Source organism: Numenius arquata, chromosome 1, assembly GCF_964106895.1.
Source record: "Numenius arquata chromosome 1, bNumArq3.hap1.1, whole genome shotgun sequence".
NCBI lineage: Eukaryota > Metazoa > Chordata > Aves > Charadriiformes > Scolopacidae > Numenius > Numenius arquata.
The window spans coordinates 115,012,802-115,040,432 of record NC_133576.1 but is presented as its reverse complement, the minus strand read 5'-3'; the positions used below and the strand labels follow the sequence as shown (position 1 = coordinate 115,040,432).

Genomic DNA, 27,631 nt, shown 5'->3' with positions numbered 1-27,631 from the left:
GATGGGGCTTTGAGCAATATGGTCTAGTGGGAGGTGTCTCTGCCCATGGCAGGGGGGTTGGAACTCGATGATCTTTAAGGTCCCTTCCAACCCAAACCATTCTATGATTCTGTTCTATGATTCAAACAATCTGACTTCACTGTTTGCAGAAAGCAAACACAAGAGGCATAGACAGCCAAATCAGATCCATTGTCCCGACTAAAAGTAACTTCTGTAGAAACATTTTCAATATTTTATCCTTCTTAAGCTGTAGTAAGTTAGGGTAGAATAGAATAGAACAGAATAGGAGTAGAGTAGAATAATTTCAGTTGGAAGGGACCTAAATGATGGTCTAGTCCAACTGCCTGACCACTTAGGGGCTGACTAAAAGTTAAAGCATATTGTTAAGGGCACTGTCCAAGCACCTTTTTAACACTGGCAGGCTTGGGCCATAGACCACCTCTCCAGGAAGCCTGTTCCAGTGTTTGGCCGTCTTGGCTGCAAAGAAATGCTTCCTAATGTCCAGCCTAAACCTCCCCTGACACAGCTTTGAACCTTTCCCATGTGTCCTATTGCTGGATATCAGGAAGGTCAGCATCTTCCTCCCCATTTCTCCTCCTCAGGAAGCTGTAGAGAGCAATAAAGTCACCCCTCAGCCTCATTTTCTCCAAACTAGACAACAAGACAACTAGACAACAAGCTAAAGACTCCAAAGTCTTTAGCTGCTCCTTATAGGACATGCCTTCCAGCCCTTTCACCAGCTTTGTTGCCCTCCTCTGGACACATTCAAGGACCTTCACATCTTTCTGAAATTGTGGGTCCCAGAACTGCACAGAGTATGCAAGGTGAGGCTGCACCAGTGCTGAGTACAGCAGGATGATCACCTCTTTTGACCAGCTGGTTATGTTGGTTTTGGTGCACCCCAGGACGCAGTTTGCACTTTTGGCTGCCATGGTCCACTCCTGACTCCTATTGAGCCTGATGTCAACCAGCACGCCCATATCCCTTTCTGCAGGGCTGGTCTCTTGTCACTCCTCTCCCAATTTATACTTGTGCCCAGCATTACTCCATCTTAGGTGCAGAATCTGCATTTGGACATTTTAAATTTCATCCCATTAATCATAGTCCAATGCTCCAATCCATATAGTTCCCTCTGCAAAGCATCTTGTCTCTCCTAAGAGTCAACAGCACCTCACAGTTTGGTATAATCAGCAAACTTGCTAATGGTGCATTCAACTCCTGCATCCAGATCACTGATAAAAACGATCTGGCCCTAGACCAGCCGCCAGCTAGATGCAGCCCCGTTCACTACAACCCCTTGAGCCCTGCCCTTCAGCCAGTTCTTCACCCAGGCTGTCGTGGTTTCGGCTGAATTTACCAAAACCGGACCGGCAGATGGCCCTTCCCCCCCCTTCCCCCCCCTAAAAGAGGAGAGAGGAGGAGAAAGAGATAAGGAGATTCAGAAGTTTAGAATGAACTAAACTACTTTAATGAAGAATTAATATTAAAATAAAAATAAAGAAGAAAATAATGAAATAGATACAATATATACAAAACCGTATCAAGCTCCCAGGATGACAGTCACATCACCGGCAGGCACTGGGGAAGTCCCAGACTGGACTCAGTGACGAATGGGAACTGGATTCCAGCTCTGGAGTCAGGAACACACGGATCGGGATCAAAGGCAGATGAACAGACAGAGTCCTCTCTGGACGTCGGCCATCGCAGGAAGGGGGCTGACCCTTTGATCCCTCAGCCTTTATACTGAGCATGGGGCAGATGGGATGGAATATCCCAGTTGGTCAGGTTTGGGTCACCTGTCCTGTCCACTCATCCCCACTGATGTGACCCCTCTACGTTTTTTCCGTTTCCGACCCTCTAAGGGGGCAAATAACGAAATTGGCTGACCTTGGTTGTTACAGCAATAAGCATAAGCAAGGGCCTCCCTGCATATCGTTCCTTGGCATGGAGCACAAACATTTGGCTTATCATTCTGAGAATGAGCAGTTTTCTCCACAATATGCTGTTAATTTCAGAGAGTTAGAGGAGGCCTAGCTAGGATGTAAAGTTACAGAACAGAAAATTGGTTCGGTTCTACCTCAAACCGGGACACAGGCTCCTACCGGTTCACAGGCTGTTCTGTTCAGCATTCTATACATTCCTGTAGGGCTTTGTCCAATGCCTTTTTCTAAGAAAATCTTAATTACAGTGTCCATTATCAGTGTCCAGTGTCAGTGATTATGTCAATAGGCAAGGTCACGGACAATCTTTTGACAAACTAGTATGTGCCTATTTCCTGTAAATTTATTGTTGTTACTTGGGATTTTTAATATAAGTAAATCTGCCATTAGCACAGAACCATCCAAAATGGTTTGCATTTTTAATATATCCACTACCCTGTTTCTTTTCTTGTTATAAATTCAATGATATATTAATTATTATTGTGGTATAATGAAAACATTCCTTTTTTTTTCACAAGATGTAAAATAATCTCCTGATCTTTTGCAGTGATTGAACATGTAATGGTACTCTGCTCAGGCCCTTGTAAAACTGAACTGCAGGAAATTAAGATTTACTCACACTTCTCCTGCATGTTTAAGTAAAACGGTACTATTTCTCTCAGGACCAAAACAAGGTGTCGTGCAGTCAACGTGGCAAAAATGTTACTAGTCCCATGGCGGAAACATTTTTTTATGCACTGCAGGACAGTTATTCCATACAGTTATTCCAACACACACAGTTCAGTGTCCACTACCTGTACTCCCAAATGAATATTCATTAGAAAAAAACCAGAGTCTGTAACACACACCAAACAGGGCCTCCCTTGCTAAAGTTTAATTTAACCGTGTTCCACCAAGCTACAAAGCAAGCTACTTAATATATCACAGAATCACAGAATCTTCTTGGTTGGAAGGGACCTTTGAGATCATCGAGTCCAACCAACAAAAAACCAAACCAAACCAAAACAAAAAAGCAAACACCAAAACCAAAACAAAAACAAAAAGCCCACACAAAACAAACACCCACAACCACACACCCCACCCCGCCCACAAACAGACATAAACCAACAATCTCAGGCACTAGAGCATGCCCTGAAGTGCCATGTCTACACATTTCTTAAATACCTTCAGGGATGGCGACTCCACCACCTCCCTGGGCAGGCTGTTCCAGTGCCTGACCACTCTCTCAGTAAAGTAATTCTTCCTAATATCTAATCTAAACCTCCCCTGCCACAACTTCAGACCATTTCCTCTGGTCCTGTCATTATTCCCTTGGGAGAAGAGGCCAACACCCACCTCTCTACAACCTCCTTTCAGGTAGCTGTAGAGGGCAATGAGGTCTCCCCTTAGCCTCCTCTTCTCCAAACTAAACATGCCCAGCTCCCTCAGCCTCTCCTCATGTGACTTGTTCTCTAGACCCCTCACCAGCTTGGTGGCTCTCCTCTGGACACACTCCAGCAGCTCAATGTCCTTCCTGTAGTGAGGGGCCCAGAACTGAACACAGTACTCAAAGTGGGGCCCCACCAGTGCCCAGTACAGAGGCACGATCACGTCCCTACTCCTGCTGGCCATGCTATTCCTGATACAGGCCAGGATGCCGTTGGCCTTCTTGGCCACCTGGGCACACTGCTGGCTCATGTTAAGCCGGCTGTCCACCAACACCCCTAGGTCCTTTTCTGCTGGGCAGCTTTCCAGCCACTCTTCCCCAAGCCTGTAGCGTTGCCTGGGGTTGTTGTGACCGAAATGCAGGACCCGGCACTTGGCCTTATTAAACCTCATCCCATTGGCCTTGGCCCATCCAACCTGTCCAGATCCCTCTGTAGAGCCTGCCGACCCTCAAGCAGATCAACACTCCCACCTAGTTTGGTGTCATCTGCAAATTTACTGAGGGTGCACTCAATCCCCTTATCCAGATCATCAATAAAGATATTAAACAAGACTGGCCCCAAGACTGAGCCCTGAGGGACACCACTGGTGACCGGCCGCCAACTGGATTTCACCCCATTAATTACAACTCTCTGGGCACGGCCATCCAGCCAGCTTTTTACCCAGTGAAGAGTACGCTTGTCTATGCCATGATTCACCAGCTTCTCCAGGAGAACGCTGTGGGGGACGGTGTCAAAGGCCTTACCAAAGTCCAGGTAGACAATGTCCACAGCCTTCCCCACATCGAGAAGGCGGGTCACGTGGTCATAGAAAGAGATCAAGTTGGTTAAGCAGGACCTCCCTTTCATAAACCCATGCTGGCTGGCCCTGATCCCTTGGCTGTCCTGCACTTGCCGTGAGAGCTCACTCAAGATGATCCTCTCCATGATCTTTCCTGGTACCGGGAATGATTTTCTGGGTACCGGGAATATGTTTAAGAAAGAGCTAGTCTGGGCTTGTTCCTCACAATTGATACTTCTCCCCATTACCTCTTTTCAGGTTTTTCTATTTCAGTTGTTCTTAGGATGTGTAGGAGGCACGTTACCTCCCAGCCCTGCTACCCACATCTACGCCTCTGTCTCTCATTGTGTCTCTCCCACTTTCCTCATTCCCTGAGCAAGGATGCTTTTTTTTCCTCAGCTTAGTCTTCTTGCGAAAAATATGCTTCCCACTGTTCCATGCCTCTGCTCTTTGAAACCAGCTAGGAGCACCTGGGCCATTCTGATCACCACCTCCCCATTAAGACCTTGCGGTGCCGGATGCAGGTCCCAGTATGACGTTCACTTCCCTGTTGGCAGAAGAATTACGGCAGAAAGAGTGAGGTGGCTTTTGGACAGCTCTAAAGTTTGCCTCTTGCGAAATCCATATTCACAAGCAACGCTGCAAATGCTGAATTTGGTCTACTCAACTGGCCCACACTAAGTATTATTTGTACTTTCAGGCATCGATACTGGCAAATTATCTAATGCACTTTTTTGTTTATTTATTTGTTTTGCTTGGGAAAAAGCTGCAGGGGGGAACTAGTCATAGACTATGTAGTGGGAGAAGCTGCAAAGGCAGCCAAAGCAAGGCCCTTCAGACAGAACTTTTTAAAGCTTTTCGCTGTGTCTTCTCCAGTCTGTTCCACGGCCTTGTTAGGTTAACTCTGACTTATTTCTTCTTCAGCTATCTTTGCTCCTCACATTCACATCTGTAATTGCATTCTTTCTCTGCCCTGCCCCCCCTTCCTCAATATCCTTGTTGTCTTTAACTTGTCCTTTCCTCCCTGCTGCCTCTTAACTCCCTCAAAAAAAATACAAAAAAAAGACAGTGAAATCAACCTTTTGTAGACACAGAGCCTACGCTGTGTAACTTGGACTACTTTCTGCATTGTGCATATTCAGTCCCTAGTACAAAGAATACATCTTTTTGTCAGTCTTCAAATATTGGCAGCAGAATCATGCATGGAAAATAAAGTAAAATGAACCGTAGTAATATCAAAGTATGAATGAAGAACTATTTTCTATTGGGAAGACAGTTCATCTCAGATGCAACTGAGAAAACAAGTGAATTTTTACTATCAACTGTTTCATACATATAATGTTTTTCCACAGAAACATTGAATTTTATGCAAATTCCCAATTGTATTGAAACAGATGGGTTGCTGTTGTTAAGAAAGATTTCTAGCTTGCTTTACCTGAGCTGGTAGAAGCAGGAGACTTGCTGCGTCGGGATGGGCCCGGGCTCTTGGTGGTGCTCCTACGTGAAGTTGAAGCTATTTTGGTATAGGAAGTGGATTTCACCACCCGACATTCTAAAAGACAAAGAAACTGCATAAGTTAGCAATTAAGAAAGCCAGCAAGATTCTGTAACAGCAAGAGCACTAAAAAGTACAAACATTTAGCCCATGCTTGTTTTCATTCATCTTGAGGAGTTTTATGGGAAAATATAAAATCTGTAAAAATGACTCCATTAAAATCCAAGTACAGTATGTACCACATCCCAGACAAAGAACTGCTGCAGTAATCCAGACTTCTAGATACCACGGTTACTGAAGGTACTTAGGACAGCTTAATATAACAGTGCTGAGACTACACATAAAATTAATTTGCTTTTGAAGATTTCAGCACAAGTAATGCAGTGGGTTTTTTTGTGAATGATCCAAATGCAATGTAAGCAGTTTTGTCAACCTAGGCAGTCTCCTCTAGAAAAATCAGAATGCTGCTTTTATATATCAAAATGTTAAGACTGTGCAAGATGACGCAGGTGTCTGTCACTCATGAAAGGTTTGAAGAAAGTGAAGCAGGTTTGTTGCTCCTGCTTAATCCGCTGGTGAGCAACAGCCCACATTGTATAGCACACGCAATTCATCACAGGTTGAGGGAACTAGCACTACTTGCTCATAAGAGACATCGGTAAAATCAATGAAGAGGCAAAATTACCCTCCCACTTGAGAACACTGCAAGATGTTCAGGTTAGAGTTTATATACACCCACACAGCTCTGTAGGCATTCTTGCATTACGCCTGCAAAATGGTTCTTGGCCTGAGGATGAAAGTACTTAGTGTGCATAACACTGATGTCTTGCACTCATAAAGGACACTAAATTAATCACCAGGCATATTACACAGTCAGGGGAAAAATATAAAAAGATTTTCACTTCTTAGCCAATATACAATTAGAAGACTGTAGCAACGTTTACACTGTCTTCACCTGACGATGTCAGTATACTTCACTTGTTTAAAAGCACATCAGTAAACATTTAGCTCTGTATCAGACCTGTTCCCCATTTTCTTCCCATGGTTAAGGTTCCTTAGCATAGGTTAAGAGAAATAAACAAGAATATTTTCTCCCTAGTCAGAAAATACCATGTACAAGCCTGCACATTATTTAGTCTTCACAGATGATCAGTGGAGCCTGTAACATAGTTTAGACAGATTAGAGAACAAAGAAATAAAATTGAGCATAACTAATTAACTTAAACATATCCACCAGAGAATGATGTCATGAAGTGTATTTCTCTTGGCTGCCCTAACTGTTTGTCTTTCATCAAGCTGTTGAAGGAAATGGAAGCAAGAACTGATGCATTACTGAGGGAACATCCAGCACAGCCGAGAGCTGAGACGACCAGAGAAATGCCCTGATCTTACCAAAGCTTTTCTTCCCAAATTCTCCCACCTTCCTAATGCCCAATAGTGGCTAATTTCTTTCTGTTGACATTTTATGTGATTCATTGATGACTATTCTCTTTTTACACTGAACAATGAGTGGAAACGGAGAAAAACATTTATTCTGTTGTAAGAGGAAATTATCAACTGAAAACAGTAGGAATCAGGTGAAAATTTTCAATTAGATTCCACTAGGTAACTTCAGCAAGAAGCTTGCATTGGTATATTGGCATAAACTTCTGCTCCAGAAACCATCTATACATGTCAAACGCAAACTGGTTCTTTACCTTTTTTGTAAACGAGGATTTAATATGACAAAGCATCTAACAGCCAACTTGTTTGCTTTCGTAAAACGACGACATAATCCCAGTGTGGGTGGCATTCATAGGAATCAGTCCGAAAGGGAAATTAATATTCTAGTGGTCAACAAACAAAAAGACTAAAGTACAATGACCCAATCAAGCTAAAATCATTAGACTATAGTCATTTGCTTAGTAGAAAAACTTAAGAGTCCATGAAGAAAATAGCCAGCTACTGACTGTAATACCATGTAAAAAGTTTCCTGTTTCCAACATATAAAGAAAAAAATTATGCATATTTCTCCCTTGCAGTTCATGCTATGCACTAAACCTTAACGCTCATCTTATTGCAAGTATTAATACTCATTCAAGTTCTCTGAATACCTTATAAGCACCCAGAGTTAGAATGAGGTTAGAGATAAGATTCTGCATTTGAGTGTGTATTTTCCCTCGTAGTGTTAGAAAGGACGAGGCAGAAAGTGGTACAAAAGGAACAAGGAGGCAACTAAATGTATGTCCAGGTTATTTTTCTATCCTACCCACACAATGCTGTCTAGAAAAATACTGAAGATAGCCCTTATATCATTTAACTCAACATGTTCAGAAATTAGAAAAAAAAATTAATAAAAGTTTATTCTTCTTCATCTGGAGTTTGTCACACATGGGCAAGAACCTGAACTGCAGAGGCTAACTGCATCTTGTCACCATCTTCTTCGTCTCCCAGCAGGAAGTGCTCCTGCTCACATGCTACGGAGCAGTAGTACCATCTTTGGGAAAGAGAGAAGCTGGCAGCTGGCTGTACCACCACGGCATATGACCACCTCTCACTACTGACAGGCTCCTCAGAAAGGGCAAAGTTAGGAGAAAGGATGATGTTAGGAGTGGTCTGCAAGTTGTCCTGATGGACTACCTATACACCATGAACTATTATTTGAGTATCCCTATACTAGTGACATATTATCTCATGAGGAAGCCACCTCTCACAGCTAGCTGTACATTAAATCTCTCACCACTGAAGCAGAAAGGCAGATGATCATATGTTCATATGATAATTTGAGAAGTGAACAATCATCACAGAATCATTGGATGATCCAGGCTAGACATGAGAAGATCTCTAGTCCAATTTCCTGCTCAAAACTAGAAGTAGCCTCACATTCACGATCCCGATCCACTTAGGGGGCAATTCAACCAACCTAAGGAACAACACAGCAGGGCATCGACAGTCCAGGAGTATCCTGGAGACCATCAATGACCCAAGTTCCTGACCCAAGTGATAGAGAAACCAGCGAGGAGAGATGTTTGGTTCACAGCCACAAATGAGTGTGGGCTCATTGGAGATGTGAAGGCTGAAGGCAGCCTTGGCTGTAGTGACCATGAGATAGTGAAATTCAGGATTGTGAGAGGATGGAGCAGGGCAAAAAGCAAGATCACAATTCTGGACTTCATAAGAGCAGACTCTGGATTCTTCAGAGATCTTCTTGGAAGAGTCCCATTGCATAAAGCTCTGGAAGGAAGAGGGACCAAAGAAAGTTGACTAATATTCAAGGATTACCTCCTCCACCTCAACAAGCAGGAAGTTGGGCAAAAGTGCCAGGAGGTCTGAATGGATGGACAAGATGCTCCTGGTAAAACTCAAACATAAAAAGGAAGCATACAAAAAGTGGAAGCAAGGACAGCTAACCAGGAAGGAATACAGAGCAAGTCTGAGTGTGCAGAGACACAGCTAGGAAAGCCAGAGCCCAACTGGCACTGAATCTGCTGGGAGATGTCAAGGGTAACAAGAAGAGCTTCTTTACGTCCATTGGGAAAAACCAGAAGACTAGGAAAAATGTGCACCCGCTGCTGAATGAGGTGGGGGCCCTGGTGACATAGAACATGGAAAAGGCTGAAGGACTGAATGCTTTCTTTCCCTTGGTCTTTACCAGCAAGACTGGCCTTCAGGAAACCCAGGTCCCAGAAGCAGAGGGAAAGTCTGGAGAAAGAAAGACCTGTCCTTGGTGGAAGAGGATCAGATTAGAGAATTTAGAGAATTAGAAGCAATGCAGACATACATAGGTCTACGGGACCTGATGGGATGCATCTCCCAAGTGCTGAGGGAGTTGGCTGATGTCATTGCGAAGTCACTCTCAATAATCTTTGAATGATCACTGTGATTGGGATAGGCACCTGAAGACCCAGCAAATCTCACTCTTATCTTCAAAAAGGGCAGAAAACAGTACCCAGGGAACTACATCAGCCTCACATTGACCCCTGGGAAGGTGACAGAACAGGGAATCCTGAAAATCATTTCAAGGCACATTAAGGACAAGAAAACCATCAGAAATAGTCAGCACAGATTCATTGAGGGAAATCATGCTTGACCAACTTGATAACTTTCTGCAATGAAATGACTGGCTTGGTAGATGACAGGAGTGTGGTGGATACCGTCTACCTGGACTTCAGCGAGGCTTTCAATGCTGTCTCCCATAAGATCCTCATAGACAAGCTGTTGATGTATGGACTTGATAAGCATACAGCAAAGTAGACTGAAAACTGTCTCAGTGGCTGCACCCAGCGAGTGGTGATCAGTGCCATCAAGTCTAGTTGGAGGCCAGTAACTAGCAGTGTACCTCAGGGATCGACAATGGGACCAGTCCTTCTCAACATGTTCATTAATGATCTGAATAATGGAGCAGAGTGTGCCCTCAGCAAGTTTGCTGATGACATAAAACTAGGAGGAGTGGCTGAAACGCCAGAGGGTTGTGCTGCTATCCAGAGGGACCTCAACATGCTGGAGAAATGGGCTGACAGGAACCTCATGAAGTTGAACAAGAAGAAGTTCAAAGTCCTGCACCTGAGGAGAAATAACCCCATGCACCAATATATGCTAGGGGTCACCCAGCTGGAAAGCAGCTTGGCAGAAAAGGACCAGTGTGTCCTGGTGGAGAACAAGATGACCATAGGCCAGCAATGCACTCCTGCTGCAAAGAAGGCAAATGGTATCCTGGACTGCATTAGGAGGAGTGTTGCCAGCAGACTGAAGGAGCTGATCCTTCCTTCCCCTCTGCTCAGCACTGGTGAGGCCACACCTGCAGTGCTGTGTCCAGTTCTGGTCTCCCCAGTACAAGAGACGTGAACATACTGGAGAGAGTCCAGCAGAGGGCCATTAAGGTGATTAAGCGACAGAAGCATCTCTCATATGAGGAAAAGGTGAGGGATCTGGGACTCCAGCCTAAAGAAGAGTACATACGTTAAGGGAGGGTGCAAAGCAGACAGAGCCAGGCTCTTTTCAGCAGCTTCCACCAACAGGACAAGAGGCAATGGGCATAAATTGAAATATTGGAGTTTCTGCCTGAACTTTTTCACTGTGAGGGTGACTGGGCACTAGAACTGGTTGCCCAAAGAGGTTGTGAAATCTGCATCCTTGGAGACATTCAAAAGCTGTCTGGACATGGTGCTGGGCAACCTGCTCTAGGTGACCTTGCATGAGCAAGACCAAATGACTTCCAGAGGTTCCTTCTAACCTCAACTATTCTGAGATTATGTGATACTCGGGGCTTTGTCCAGTTGTTTTTGGAAAATCCCGAAGGAGGGAGATTACAGAGCCTCCCCAGGTAAACCCATTCCAGTGCCTGACTGCCATCCCAGTGAAAGTGTTTTTCTTTATATCCAGTGTGAACCTTGTTTCAATTTATACCTCTGATCTCTCATCCTCCTACCACGCATCACTGTGATGAGTCTGAACTCCATCCTCTTGATGGAAAATAGATGCTGCCCCATTGGCACCAGAGGCTGCTAGCAGGTCCCTTTGAACTTATCTCTTTTCCAGGCTAAACAAGCCCAGCTCCATCAGCCTCTCCTCACACGGCAAGTGTTCCAGCCCCCCACCATCATGATGGTCCTCCTCTAATTGCCTCCAATTTAGGGATGATTTCCTTGAACTGGTGGGCCTGAAACCGGACACACTATTCCAGATGTGGCCTCACACGTGCTGAGTAGAGGGGAATAATTACTCCCCTGTCTCTACTGGCTCCACTCCTGTTCATACAGCCCTGGATGCTGTTATCATTCTTTTCTGTCAGGGCAACTCTCTCTTCTCTTTAGTCTCTGTCAAAGAAATTTTATCTCTTTTCATATTTTTCCATTTGTACAAACGTTTTTAAGCTCAGTTATCAACTTCTCTGGCAAAATTTTCATTTTTGTCTCAAAAATAATTTGCTAGTCGTGAAGTTTTAAAAGGTCATAGTTCAAATGAGCATACATCCTCTCTGATCAACCACCACTGTAAACCCCAAGGTAAATTTCGTCAAGTGCCACGTTTCCTATGGGTTTACGAATTTATTAATAAATGACATGGGTCACAGCATGGCCACAGCAGGTGGTCAAGCCTTCAGTGCTGCACTCACCAGGGTCAGGCAACTCACGCCTTCAGAGACTGTGGCAAGACTAGTTACAGAGTTAAAAGGACTTCTGGCCACAGGCAGAATGTAACCATGCTGCTTGTTGCAAACAGGTCTCAGCTCCCATGAACAGTTTACGTATGCAATTCTGTTGCCACATTTAGTTTGGAAAATAAAATTTTACTGTAGGGAAAGATCCCACTCAGTAACCACACAACCACCGCTTGTCTCCTCTAAGACATTACTGTGATCTGCCTGTTGCTGTAGGAAAAATATGTGTACTTGAAGAGAAAGGGAAAACAAAAGAAAAATGTGCATTTTTTAAAACCGCATTTTCAGCACAGAATTTATACTGGTAAGGAAATAAATACATATGTTCTCCTCATCAACAGTATTCTGAAAACTATACAACGGCTCCTCAGTAAGCCATGAAATAGAAGAGCATTTTTTCCCGATTTTCTTTTCATGCCAAAACTGTGTCAGAAATAGATCTGAACTTCTGACAGAAGAGAGTTAGACTGCCTTTCTCACTCTTGTGGGCATGCTCAGCCAAGAAGAAACACCAGGTGTTTCTATAGTATGTTCAGTGAGGAAAGAAATGTATCACGAAGCCCCAGTCCTTCCCTCTCACCATCAACTGACTAAGATTAAAGGAACGAAATGATGATACCCATGGTAACATGAAGCAAAAGAAGGTCAACTTTAAGGTCTGATCCCAGGCTTTATTGCTTTCCAACTCAGAATACCAGATAAATAAGAATGTTTTCCCAGCCAAAACATCTTGCAATAAGATGTTCTATTGTATAACTACAGACAGAACTACAAAGTAGGAGAGAGGAGCACAGACGATCAGCAGTGAGACTAACAATGTAACACTGCAGTCCCTTTATAGCATGGAATATTACCATAGATGTCTGAGGCATTTAATGGACATTAACAACAACAAGGCTAAGAAAAAAAGAGGAAACATCCCAGGGCTATGATTTTACATCATTGAGACCCTATAGGGACAAGATAGGGAACACAAAGTTCCTGAGATTGCATGGTGGTGTCAATGAGCAGTAGGAACCGCTACAACTAGGAGGAATCCCAACATATTTACTTGTGAGCGCTTGATTCTTGCTGTTGTCAAATATATAAAAGGTAAGCATGAGGCAATTAAGGGATGCTAACATGCAGAATCATAACGCCTCCAGTCTCAAGCTCTGTGATGTTCCATTTCCAAAATGTTTCATTAGCTTCTGTGTTCATTAGATTTTACAATGGCAAGAAACCAGCAGAGAGTAACTAATCTGTGATAAATTTGTCATAAAATGAACAAATTTAATGTGTTTCTAGAGAAGACTGTGAAAAGTTATCTAAATTACCAGGAGATCAAAAAGGCTTACTTGTCAGCTACTCAAAAGTTGACTGTATGGCCTTCTTGAGTTCTTTCTGGACTAAAATATCACTCTCTCTGTGCTTTTCGCTTTTTTAAGGTCTGTGTGTAGGGGATAGATATTCATTTTTTTGGTATCCCTGCCAATCTGTTTCTCTAAGACGAGAACATTTAACTTGGTTTCAGCAACAGCTGTATCCTACAGATAAGAGAGGAGGGAGGATCAAGGATGTCTGTGGTTGTTGGTAAGCCACTTTACTCTAAGCCTTAGGCTGGTACCTCTTACCACTGCTTAAAGACGTTAGCCTCACTAGCAGTGTCCTCAGGCCAATCAGTACATCGTTACCCCAAATGCAGTACCAATTTTAGTTTTTAATGTTAAGAGTAATTTGTTCCATGTTGCTAATTCTTAATGCAGCTAATAAGATTTTACTTTTCAGTTGCATTTATGCCTTCAATTAAAACCAGTAATCTTCTGTTTGCAGAACTAAGTTTCGCTCTCTTCAGCAAAAGGGAAACAGTACCATCCTGCCTAGTGGCATTGATACACACTGCAATTCACCCAGCCCTACTGATCAATTGGTGGCAGCTATGACTTGCATTTGCAACATGTTCAGAAGGGTAACTATCACACAGTTTCCAGAGATGAAAGGGATATAAGGTGCTTCACAGAGGTTTAAGTAATTTCAAGTTTACTATCATCATGGTTGTGCCTACTTCAATTTTGTTCTGCGTGTCTTCCCATTCAGTGTGTTCCTGATACAGATGGACAGTGATGCATGCGTAGCATACAAAATCCTCAAGTTTTATCCCATGTAATAAGTTATCTGTCACTGTAAATGCATGCTTTTTTGAGAAATCTTACCTTCTGATTTGATTTCTTACCAGGACCAGTCCTCCACTCATGATAAAGATTAGGAATTTTGTCTATTTCAACTGTGCACTGAATACTTGTGGTAGCAAATACCTAAATTTTCCTTTTTTTTTTTTTTTTTTTTTTCTGCCAAGAACAATGGTTTGACTGGGGTATAAAATACAGAAAAAGCTAGATTTTCTTTCATGTGAAAAATCATCCTTCTATCCCCTACTATCATGGGATAAGTATTCACTGACAAGGCAATAGCTACATACAATAAAACACAAACAATTAAAGCCATCTATGCCTTACTGCAAATCAATAAAATAGAGAATCTTGCAAGCTCTTAGGAACACAAATAGCTTCACCCAACCTAAGAATGCTTTCAGATGTATGTACTACTCCAAAAATGCCTTGTAAGTTAGAAATAAGGAAGTTATTAATGAATTCATGTATTATCACTAATATCTCATTCTGCTCTACTGTATAACTTTCAAAGTCCTTATTTGTTTCTAAATTCAGTGAAGTTTCCCATAAAGATTTTCAAAAAAGGTAAATAATTTTTATGTATAATCAAGATGTTGCTTCAAGTATTTCTTATTTTATCTTTAAACATGCTCCTGTCTACATAACATAAAAACACTGTCGGGAGGACTGAACTCATCCAGTACTAGGTAGTTAAACATATGAATCATACGTATGAACTATTCATCCCATGGTCCTCTGCTGTCAATGGAACATCTTCATTTCTGTCACCTATCGTAGGAATCTGTAAGTTAGAAAAGGTGAATCTAACTCATGAATGACCAGATATAAATTATAGATTTTGAGTACTGGTGAACATACCCTAATTAGAAGCAGTATCTTTGGATGGGGATACAAACAGTAACACAGGATTTTTGCTGCATTTCATGATCTTACTGTGTATGAGTAGATTTTATCTTCTTGCCTTCTCCAAATGCTAACCTTTTTGTCAGAATCATCTCATACAACCCTCCATGTTAATATTTTGGCTATACAAACACTATGATATTAAATTTTACTTTTCAACAGAGGAGAAATTCGCCATCATGAAAAATTCCACCCACAGCAGTGATAAAAAGGAGTTAAAAAACATTTTTAATCACTGCAACAGTGTCTCTAACAAGGCACAATATCTAATTATTTTCCAGCTCTGCACTTGTAGGCAGCCAAAATTAGAAGACTTCTTCAAAACCTGCTTGCCTAAACAAATCTGAAATATTTCCTAGTGAATCCATGTGGCTGAATTTGAATGTATACAGTATTAATTTCTGAAAGAAACTGCATTATCAGAAATTATTTTTGAGAAACGTGAAGACCAAGTTGAAATACGAATTATATTTGTCATTAGCAAAACCACACCACTAGCACACATGTAATTTTTATCATGTGCCTTGCCATGTACTCTGCTTCACTTCCACAGATTTTATCATTGTTTGCTCAATGTACTTTGCCCAAGTTGTTCCAATGCTGATATAAATGTTCATTAGTTTGCCCCTATATTCTGAACCCTCTCCATACTTCTGCAGGTTTAACACACTATCTGCACTGACCAAAGTATCAGAAAGTTTCTTTTAACTGGAGATGGTTAAGATGACACAACTCATTAAAACTGCAATCAACTGTAATATTTTCATTTATGGCTTAAGCATTATTCTTCATGAAATAAAGAAATGTGTCCTGCCTTTGCTTACGGCTTTCTTTTTCTTTCTGTGACAAAAGCTTTTTTACTGAGCATATGCTCTGACAGCAGATAACCCTTAAAAACCCCTGGTGAAGTCAGGGGAAAAATTCATCACTGAAGTGCCTTACTTTATCTGCACAATTAGAATGGCATTTTTCTTGGCATTGTTTTACACATGCAGTTGGAGGTGAAATGAGAGGATGGTACAAAGTCATTAATTCTTAACTCTTCTGTTCAGCAAGATCAATGGCTTTGTTTCGTTTTCAGCACAAATAGGTAATATTTGTCATATTACCTATTAAAAATCATCTTGCTCTTTACTTTGAGAATAAACAGACCTCCTATTCAATCCATATGGTAAATATTAACATCAGCCTAAGTTTCAAGTACATGGTCATTCCATCATATTTTTTCTTTTATTCCAGCCTAAGAGAAGTGACAATGTTGCAGTCCAACAAATTCTGGGGTTTTGATACTACTGCTTGCTGTCTGAAGAGCATCACTGGTTTTCAACTGTCTTCCATTTCCAATGACTCTTTTGGAAGTTCACAAGCTCCGCAGCTAGAAAAGTAAAAAGTCCCCATTTGCAGAACATTGGCTTCACATGGAAAGCATCAACTAAAAGTATTACTGAGAAACATCCATTCAAAACAGTTAACTTTTAACATGTTTTAACCATGTCTCCTGCAGTTACAGATTTTTCTGTGTAACTGATTTGTAGTGAGGGAGAAAATATGTATTTAACCTGAATGCCCTATTTATTTCTGCTTTGATGCTTTTTCTCAAGTAAATCTGCATATTTATAATGCAATTACCAGTTTAACAACTTTATTGTGCAGTATTAAGTTTTAAAAGCCTTTTTCTCTTCTTCAAAGAAACAAAATACACTATACTGGGATAAAGATTATAGGCACAACGGTTAAGCACAAGCCAAATTCCCAGGGCCCTTATACAGCTAATTGGTTAGATTAGCAAGGAGACTTGCACAAAAAAAAAAAGGATATACAAATATAACCTAGCCATTAAAAACAGATGAATATCCCTGGCGGTATTTAAAAGACATAGTGTTTAAAGACATGGTTTAGTGATAGTTAGTGATTTAGTGATTTGAAAGGCCCCTTCCAACCTGGGCAATGGGTTGGCAATTCTACAATTCTATGATTTTTTGAGAATTGTGAAGGACAAGTCAAGTTCCAAGAGACTAGGAAAAGTCAAAGCAAGTGCTGATCTTTAAAAATGGAATAAAGCAGAAAACTGGAAGTTGCAGAACAGTCAGCCTAACTTGAGATTCTGGAAAAAATTATCCAAAAGGAGGGTATAAAGAAGGCAGAGCCAGGCTCTCTTTTCACTTGTGGCAAAAACAGAGGCAATGGGCACAAACTGAAAAACAAGGAGGTTCCCTTTGAACATAAGGAAACACTTTCTCACCGTAAGGGTGACCGAGCACTGGCACAGGTTGCCCCGAGAGGTGGTGGAGTATCCAGCCTTGTGTATATTCAAAAGCTGTCTAGACATGATCCTGGGCAGCTGGCTCCAGGTGGTCCTGCTTGAGCAGGAGGGTTGGACCAGATGACCTCCAGAGGTTCCTTCCAACCTCAACCATTCTGTGATTCTGTGACAATACCAAACAATGAAGGAAACAAACCATTTGAAGCTTAGAAGGTATCAAAATGATAGATAATAATCTACATGGTTTTTTCAAGAACGAACTGTGTCAAAGTAGCCTTTCTATGACAGAATAACAGAGGGGGGCAGAAGACATGCTAAACTTGTCTAATCCAAGCCACAATATTATTTACAGAAACTGCTTTTAAGATGGGTAATGGAAAACCAAACCAGAGTCGTTACCAATGGTTTACTTTCAAACTAGGAGAGAATGAGGTGAGGAGCTCACCAGAGTTTTGCTTCTGAACCCGGTACCAGTCAATATTTTTATTAATAAGCTGAGTATGTATTTTAAATCTGGAGATGACACTACCATACGTAAAGCTGTAAGCGTTGTAGAAGAACACAAATGGTATTTAGAAGAATCCTGAAAACTGGAGAAGTCATGAGAAAAAAACAGATAGAACTCGACAAGTCCAAAGTACTACAACCAGGAAAGAATAAGCGACAGAATAAAAGTAGAAGCCAACTCACTACAAGAATCAGTTGCATAAATGCTAGACAGCAGTTTGCAAAGAGGGACATAAGTTCTGCAGTGGATTACATGCTGAAGCGAACTACCGCAGCAAAAGGAATCATCATCCTGCTGGTATGAACAGGAGCACTCTGTGGAAGACACCTGAATTATTCTGCTCTCCTCAGGGCTACTACTAACACAACAAATCTGCTTTTGTATTTCCCATTTAGAAACAAGGCTTTCACCTTCAGAAGGCTGAGAGAATACCAAGATCATAAGTCTGGGAAACGTGACCAATGAAGCATAACTAATACAAATGGGTTCTTTAGTTCAGAAAAGAAGCAATGAGACAAAATAGAAGCCTTCATTACTTAATAGATTGCCAACAAGAAGAAAAAAAATCCTACTATTAGTTGCATCACAGATAGGACAAAGAATAGTGATCTTAAGTTTCTAAAAGGTAGATTAATTCAGAATTTCAGCTGCAAGGATAAGGAAGTGCTGGAACACATCATGTGGAGGACTTGTTGAATTTCCCTAACTATAACTTCATACAAACATGTTAGCCAAAAACCTGTAAAGTAAGTTTAGGTACAGCAGGTCCTCCCTGGGGACCTCTCAGGTCTCTTCTATGAGTCTTTTGATTAAGTCTTCCTAGTATGACTTAAAGGTACTCAAAAGTTTTTTCACTGTCAGCACTTCTGTCTGGATTTAGCTGAAAGATAAATAAAAGGAAGAAGGCACTCTAATGTAAAACTGAAAGTCCAAGAACATTTTAGCAAGGGAAAAGTGCTTGCTTAATGGGTGAATTAAAATTATTATCATTTCCTGAGTGGGATGACTATTGAGATATAAATGTTTTATTTGTCTTCAAAAGCCAGACTGATTAGGTCTAAGAATTTCTCTTGGCAGGGCATTAGCAGAATTGACATCTCCCAAATAACTCAGACTTTCTCCTTCATGGACAACTCAGAATCTTGTTGGCTAATATTTTCTCCTACCATTAAGATGCATCTATTATTGCCAAATCAGCTATATGATGGAACGATATTGAAAGAAGACATTTCTTACCAACTTCATTGGTTATATCCTTTTTCACTCTAATTGGACAGCTCTAGACTGATTTTGTGATGCTAGAGGTGCTTAAGGAGGCCTGGCTCTATCTAAGTCTTCCACAACTCAGTCTGATCTAGAAAAACATTTTTTATTCTTAAGCCAATATATAGGCATGTCCAGATGAAAAAACAAAATGAAAACAGCAAATCACACATGCTAGCCCAATTCAAGAAAAGCTGTCATAAAAAAAAAAAGAAAATAAAAGCCAACCAACCAAAAACGTGTTGGCCCCCACCATCTTTTGAAGCAGTCTGTACTGTAAACATTTGAAGCAAGGAGCACAGCTTAATATGCAGATGATGCTTAAATGATAATCAACAAGCAGTGGGAGATGGGGGCGGGGGCAGGAAGAATGCTAAATATGTATAAATATGACTACATTTACACACACTCAGGTTATTGTTGGAAGCAGTGTTTTATACGCTACCTTATAAAATTACAGGTATCATTTCTGATAGTATCTAACCTTTTAGTGGATTGTTGTTTTCAGAGTCATCTTTTATAAAATGATTTCACTACTAGGCTGCACAAATTTAATTCATATTAGACAATTCCATTTTGAGCTGACCTTCTTCCATGACATGAGACACATTAATATAATTGACAAAGTATGCTAAGCCTAACATTGTAGTACATAAGAATGTTTCGTAGGGGTATCTAATTTTTTTAATTCTTTGACCCACATAATTTTTCGTTCTGGAAGGTGATGTCCAGGAAACACCTCTAGTCCTGCATTTCCTCCATTAATTTTAAATAAATTAAAATGTGGAGCCATATCCATTGCTAACTTTTTTAAAAATAAAGATGAAATTCTACAAAGTGCTTGATGAGGGATGTCACACGGGTTGACAAAACACTGGGCTGCTTTTGAGTTGAAGTTATGTAGCAACTCTGAAAGATGAAAAAATAATTAATTTAACAAGTTCTCCCATATTATTCTTTGTGAGTCACTCATAATTTTCTCAGATATGTTCTTTATTTAAAGTCTCACTTCTCTAAAAACATGCATTTAGAAGTTTGGGATTATTCAATATTTAAAAGTAAGAGTGTTCCTAGCCTTGGAAGGGATGCAACACTCAGAAACTGTTTCTGAACAGATAATGAACAGCTACCAGTAAAGACCTGATCTAAAGCTAATGTTTAATAATTTATTTTCTATAAATATTCTCAAAAAGACAATTTCCTCCGAAAAGTCATTCCAATATACTCTTTTTTTTACAAGAATATTTTCAAAAAACAAATACAAAGAATTCCAAACGCAACTGAAACCAAGTTAACTTAAAAACCACATTTATTCACAGGACATACTACTATTTTCCTCTAGATATTCTTAAAGAAAAATGTGACTTCTTTCTTGAAAGCTTAAGCACATATACAACAATCATAGAATCATAGAATCATAGAATGGCTAGAGTTGGAAAGGACCTTAAAGATCATCTAGTTCCAACCCCCCTGCCATGGGCAGGGACACCTCTCGCTAGAGCAGGTTGCTCAAAGCCCCATCCAGCCTGGCCTTGAACACTTCCAGGGATGGGGCATCCACAACTTCCCTGGGCAACCTGTTCCAGTGCCTCACCACCCTCACTGTAAAGAATTTCTTCCTTATATCTAATCTAAATCTCTTCTCTTCCAATTTAAAACCATTGCCCCTTGTCCTGTCACCACTCTTCCTGACAAAGAGTCCCTCTTCAGCTCTTCTGTAGGCTCCCTTCAGGTATTGATACGCTGTTATAAGGTCTCCGCGGAGCCTTCTCTTCTCCAGGCTGAACAACCCCAGCTCTCTCAGTCTGTCTTCATAGGAGAGGTGCTCCATCCCTCTGATCATCCTTGTGGCCCTCCGCTGGACCCGTTCCAACAGGTCCATGTCCTTTCTGTGTTGAGGACTCCAAAGCTGGACACAGTACTCCAGGAGGGGTCTCACGAGCGCAGAGTAGAGGGGCAGAATCACCTCGCGAGACCTGCTGGCCACACTTCTCCTGATGCAGCCCAGGACGCGGTTGGCTCTCTGGGCTGCCAGTGCACACTGCCTGCTCATGTTGAGCTTCTCATCCATAAGCACTCCCAAGTCCTTCTCCTCGGGGCTGCTCTCCAGCCATTCTCCACCCAACTTGTATTTGTGCCTGGGGTTGCCACGTCCCAGGTGCAGGACCCTGCACTTGGCTTGGTTGAACTTCATGCAATTTGCACGAGCCCACCTCTCCAGCCTATCTAGGTCCCTCTGGATGGCATCCCTTCCCTCCAGCGTGTCAACTGCGCCACCGAGCTTGGTGTCATCAGCAAACTTGCTGAGGGTGCACTCTATCCCACTGTCCATGTCACCGACAAAGATGTTAAATAGTACTGGTCCCAGTACTGACCCCTGCGGAACACCACTCGTTACTGGCCGCCACCTGGACATTGAGCCATTGATTGTAACCCTTTGGATGCGGCCATCCAGCCAGTTCCTTATCCACCGAGTGGTCCATCCATCGAATCCATGAGTTTCCAATTTTGAGACCAGGATGTCGTGCGGGACAGTGTCAAATGCTTTGCATAAGTCCAGGTAAATGACAATGTTCTTCAAAGTCACAAATACTGAATTAGGCAACAATGTCAGTGGTAAAATATAGTCCCTAGAATTCCTGTTTTCCATTCTACAAGTATCTGGAACCCAGGAAGCTCTTCAAGAACATCACAAATCTGCTTTGTAACTGAAGTGTAGAAATACTGGAGACAAAACATCCTTGCTTTAAGTTTCCAATTTGCTTCTAACCTCCGCGTGGTTTTGTCAGTGTCAGTCCTGGGTTCCCATATGTCTGTTCCTCCCACAAAAAAGCCTTTGCACTTTCTCTGACACCAACTCCTATGAATAGAAAGCTCTCCCTGAGGCGACCTGCACAAGGCAGCTTCCCCCTCTGCATGATCCCCCGATGATTTTATAGTTTAAATATTGCAATCGGGATGATGTAACACAATGCAAAACAAACAGATGGGCAAGAGATGTAAAGTGTGGCCAGGCCTAAACTGGGAAACATCACCGCCAGAAATGTTGTTGGGCTCGCAGCTGCTGATATTGCTCCTGGGATGCGTGCACGCTGAGGCTCTGCTGGCAGCTGCGTTGCTGGCTGAGGTTTGCGGCATGTGGTTCTATTTAGGTGCCACAAGCTGGGCTTTGTTTGCTTACTCCACATTTACATGTGCCTGCATGCAAACCTGTGGAGATAAAAGGTAATTCCGGATGCCAAAACTCTGTTGTGCAGATCAGGCGTGTTTTTCCTGTGCTGAAAGAATACTCGGAACAAATGGGAGTTTTTTAATGAGGTATGTTTACTCTGTGACTGCTGCGTAGAGATCTGGAGGTACTATCCATGATTTAACTTGAGTACTGGTAGCAACCTACCTACACGAAAATGGAGCTCAGAAAGGTAAATTAGTATATGTTAAATTCTGTACTGCTGCAACAGACTGCTTGACTGCATGAGAGGGTTTATTTAACTCTCGCTTGGGCATCTCTAGTACTAACAGGGATTCTGTTGATGGTACTGAAGAAAACCAGTCAGACCCAGTCCAATTTCTTTCCTAATTATTACATTCCATGCTATCTTTATGCAATAGAAGGTGCAGTTCATCAATCATAAAAAAGCAGAGTACCAGAGACACTGCTTTAAGGAAAAGTAATTCTAAAAATAAAGAAACATTGGAAAAAAGATACAAGTAGTATAAAGAGAAATCAGTGCAAATGCAATGATAAATCACAAGAGAACACGGTAAACCAAACCCTTAAGTACTTTGATTGTCCAGCCCCAACCTATCACCCTACAGATTGCGGCTGGACAATGGTGTTCTGCAGCAGTTACGGTCTAAAGCCAGAAGCAAGGAACGCTTGATGGACTGAGCTATACATCTTAAGTGACCAACTGAGACAGCTGAAGAAGAGCAGCAGCATTCCAGCTCTCTGAACCACTTCAAACAAGCAGCGCCTTTTAAAGTAGCCAACCTGATGAATGAATTGCCTTCCTGCTCAAAGAGGAGCATCTTCCCCCAATACTCACATCCGATGAAACCCAATGACAGCTTTCTTGTCACTTATAAGCTAGATATTCTATGGGTGAGAGTGCTACAGTGCAAACAACAGAGTCTGAAATTAAGTATTATAAATCTGAGATATTTATATCTATAAAAGTAATACAGATAGATACGGAAGTAATGTTTTAGATGGGTTGAAAGCCATTATGGGGACAGGAATACTGAATACTGAATTCATACCTTATTTCCAACAGAGTAGGGCTTGTAGTATCTAAAATACCTGGATTAACATCTGGGCTGCTTTGAAACAGACAAATGCAAAGAAAGATTTTAATTTTGTTCATTATTCCATTCCTTCACTGAAATTAGTATTTTTATGAGGTAGATATGAATTTAAAAACAGAAATAGATAAATAGAGGTACTCTGCATCTATTCTCTAAACCCTAACTCTTTATTCTAACTTAATTCTAATTTGCAAATTACATACTGATACCTAACAAGGTAACAAAATTAAATTACATAGTTGTTATCTGCAAAACCGGTCCACTTCCAGTTATTATTCAGGTGTCGGAAGACATGAAAGGAATGGATTGATGAGGCAGGAGGATATAATGATCCAAATATATTTTATTGAGGCAAAAGGTTTTTTTCTGGCTATTGATGCAAAGACGAAGGAAAAATTTACACAAATGCTCCCAAAACTAATCAGAGACTTTGAAGCAGAAGACATCATCAGTCACAGTTCCTACTCATAGGCACCTCATCAATGATTTAACATGACAGAGGGGACTGCAGCTTCATTATCTGGTGATATTTTATTTATTCATATTTAATTACTGCGTATCATAACAATTTGAAACTTGACTGCATTGCAGAAGATGAGGGAAGGAATGAAGCTGTTGTACCGGCTGTACTAACACATCTGCTTCACAGACCTACAGGGATTCACTCAGCCACAATATATAATAAAAGTGAAAAAACACTTATATTCTACAAATGAGTTACAAATTCTCCACATTGAAACTGGGTGAAATAAACAATGATGTCTTCAAAATTCATGTAGCGGACATGAAGAATTCTATTTATCTTCATTATACGCTGAGAGTGTTTGGGCCAAAATCCCCAATTTAGGTGAACCATGAGGAGGAAAAAAATGATGGCAGGAGGAAAAAAAGTAACATGACAAATTAGCAGAACCAAACCTCTCCCCCAGTGGGAGGGAGAGGTGAAGGCCAAAGGGTAGATTAATCTTGCTATATCATATGGTCTTGATCTTAAAAATTTCTCTGCGTGTTTAGCAGAAATCACACGCACAATGGGGAGACTTTGAAAAGATCAGGAGCCAGAGCAGATTAAGATGAAATGGGGCCAGATCCAAAAAGCCGTCAACCTCCCACCCTTTCCTGCAGACTCCCATGTGGGCAGGAGATTGTTTCGTGGCTCCAAAGTGCTCGTCTGTGCTGAGCTCGCTGATGAGTTCCCTCGCTCCCCATGTCTCTGACAGAGAAGGAGATTTGACTTCTCTTTTCACAGCGGTGTGAGCCGCAGCTGTGGACACAGGTCTTTGTAACCCCTCTCAGTTCATGGCCCCAAATTAATGTGCAGAACCTGGCTGATCCAACCACACACACAAAAAAACCCAATGGATCCATGCCCAATAAAAAAAGAAAAGGTGTTTTCAAAAAGCAAAAGAAATGAGAAACTTTGTTTGGTCTGTTTGAAAACAGTAATTTTTTAAAAAAAAAGGTAGGGGGCTCAAGCAGATGATCAGGTTACTGCAGTTTACCGAGTTACTGAGTGTCAGCTGAGTCACAGCAATTATCTGCATATATGCATGGTAAAAGTGAGTTAATGCAACATCGCTTAGCTGAATAGAAAAAGATTAAATTATGTGCATGTGGACAATTGCTACAGCTGAGCTGACGTGCGATTACTTTTTCAAGCTACTGAAATTGCTTGTGTATGCAAACTTTAAAGTCTGCTAGCCAAGCAAATTATTTAGAATAAAAAAGTATTGGAATTTAAAGGGTTTTAAAATAATCTATGCATTTAACGAGGGGACGATGACAAAAAATGAAGAAGGACCCCTAAAAAGTATAAATGCTGTTGTAACTACTGATGTGAAAATTCAAATGCATCCGTATGGCAAACTGTTTGACTAATTTGCTTTCAGAACAGCTAGGTGCAAGAGCATATGTCCATTCACATAAATCTAACCGCAGTGTTTTCACTCTCTTCTAAGATAAAAGATAATTTGTTCCATGATTTACGACCTCACTGACTTCCCATATTGAATTAGGCAGTTGAAACAATCTCTGTCATCCTGCAAATTATTATTGATATGGCAGCATACACACATACACTGACTGATATGTTCTATTTGAATTCATTGTGGGTGAGCATAACATAATAATTTTATGAGAAAGGGTTATACATCCACTAATGAAAAACTATTACAAACATCCACTCAGAACTTTTGCGCAAGGCACACCAAACACAAACACAATTCCCAGTTTTACACTGGCACAGCTATTGCATTCTGTAACTTGAGAGAAACCTTGTGTAAACCAGATACTGTGCTGCCCTTTCTTCATTATGAAGGGCAATTCAACAGCCGCTTTTACAGCTGTTGCTGTATATGTCTTCTTCAGTTCCTCTCTTTTTATTCTTATTTTTTTTTCTCAATTTTCTAATTAGATAACTTACTTTTGTTTGCTCTTTCAACGTTACCCTATAAATGTCTACCAATCAAGTTATTACTGACTCAACCAGGCAGAACTCTTTCTTCTTCCCCCTTATTTTTCCCTGCAACCATAACTCCTTCTGCTGGTCTCCCTCTAATATTTAGATGTGCTTGAATGAAATGCGTTGGCTTGTACCTAATGCAATGCATGTGTTTATGGAACACAGCGGGCACATACTCTATTTTCAAAAGACATAACAACAGAACAGCCATTTATGAAAGTTTTACTTGCTTCCTCTTCACCCCCCACCCGCTCCCAGAGTCCAACTGGAACATCTGGGTGCACTGGATTAAATAATGGACTCTTTGTTTGAAGAAAATTCACAGGAAACATTAAACTTCTCTTCAGACAGGAGAGGTGAGCGCATGGGAGCCAGGACAGGGGAAAGTCAAGGAGTCAAATGGAGAACTGTGATTCTTGGGGACAGAAGTTTAAACGTATCACTTGGATGTGTGAAGTTCTACCACCAATACCAGAGTCTTGGTGAAGTATGTAGCAGCTAACTGTCAGGGCAACATGGACTTCCTCTCTGCCTCCTATACCAGAGGGAAAAGGCAGAAATAAAATCTTACCTAAATAGGCAGGGATGGATCTGGGAAGAAATTCTCCCTTTCCATGGGAGAATTTCTGCAAGGCTTTTGTGGCTGGACTGTAGTTCAAAGAAGACTATAAAGAATTTGGTCTGATCTGTTATCTTTGTCTATTTCTGCACCAATTTCCACACACTCATGTATCTCAAGAGAGTGTATGCTACATTTTCTATTGCTAAACTGCACCACGGACAGAATAAAGGAGCTAATAAAACTTGGAGAAGTCATACAAGACGTGCATTGTTTCTCCAGCTCAGCTTGGTGAGGAAGCCTTTTAAATCAATAGAACTCTACATCTAGCCTTGGTTTAATACAACACATTGCTTTTTATCATTATGGCAAATGAGCAATTAATTTCATTTTAATCTGAAGGTTAGTTTAAATAATATGGAAAGTAATACAGCATTAATTTTAGATCTTAGTATTGGTTTGTTGTTTTTTTTTTTTTTTTCTTTAAATCTCCATAGATCCAGTCCCCAAAGTTAACTGCAGATCTATATCTGGATGCAATTGTACCCAACAAAAGATTTCTACATACGTAGGTATCTAAATATTTTATGGCTGCCCTAGCAATTTGAGATAGAAAATTAATCTCTATGGAAGCAATAGAATTTCAGCATAGCAGCGTGCTGCTGATCTCCACAAGATTAATTTTACATCTCAGGCATAAGCTATTTTTTCTTTATGTACGTAGGGGGTGGGAAAATATGTGGTGATTTTACTGTATTGGTACTATAGAAGTGGAGAACACCTACATAAAGCAAAAGCCTTATGCTTCACTTATCTGGATTTATTTCACAATCTACCAAGCAACAAAGGAGACAAGGGACAGTCTTATTTGTTTTCCCCTTTCTCATCTTACATGGAAAGAATACTAACCAATTGGTTTAAGCTGTTAATAGGACCCAGATTCACATCATGAGAGTCCCCTCAAATACTATCAGTTGCATGACCTGAAGTAAGAAGAGGCATGTTGCAGACAGTAATGAAAACCCCTGCACCCATCCTAATGAAGCTTGACCTTCCTTAAGCTGGGTAATTTTTCTTCAAGTTTACTGGTAAAAAACCTAGTAATTTTGCAGCTTCATCAAAATAAACCTATATGAAAAACAGAGCTATGTATTTCATCCTCAAATTCCAGGAAGCAATGGATAGAGGCTGCAGCAAAGGATTCTTTTATCATATGCATCGAAAAAGAAAATTTATTCTCAAAGTATGCCATAAAAGCAAACCAAGCAGCAATCCAGTCCTACCTATTTTTTTACTGTCATTTTTACAAAACTTTTACCCCAATTTCTTTTGAATTTCTGTAACTTTCTAGCTGTACATCATATTGAGTACCTGGAAGAAACTGACTGAATTGGTTTAGCAGATAGTTAGCCTTCT

General features: G+C 41.0%; 1 protein-coding gene across 7 annotated transcripts in view; it reads right to left on the bottom strand.

Moving 5' to 3' along the window:
- DCLK1 (doublecortin like kinase 1) overlaps nt 1-27,631 on the bottom strand; it is a 248,884-nt gene that overhangs the window by 75,035 nt on the left and 146,218 nt on the right. For 5 of the 7 annotated variants that reach the window (XM_074163010.1, XM_074163814.1, XM_074164602.1 and 2 more), the window contains exon 4: nt 5,581-5,697. In XM_074163010.1, the coding sequence (XP_074019111.1) occupies nt 5,581-5,697 (117 nt within the window). The remainder of the gene's footprint in view (nt 1-5,580; nt 5,698-27,631) is intronic. The other 2 variants (XM_074166875.1, XM_074167447.1) reach the window with 1 other exon arrangement.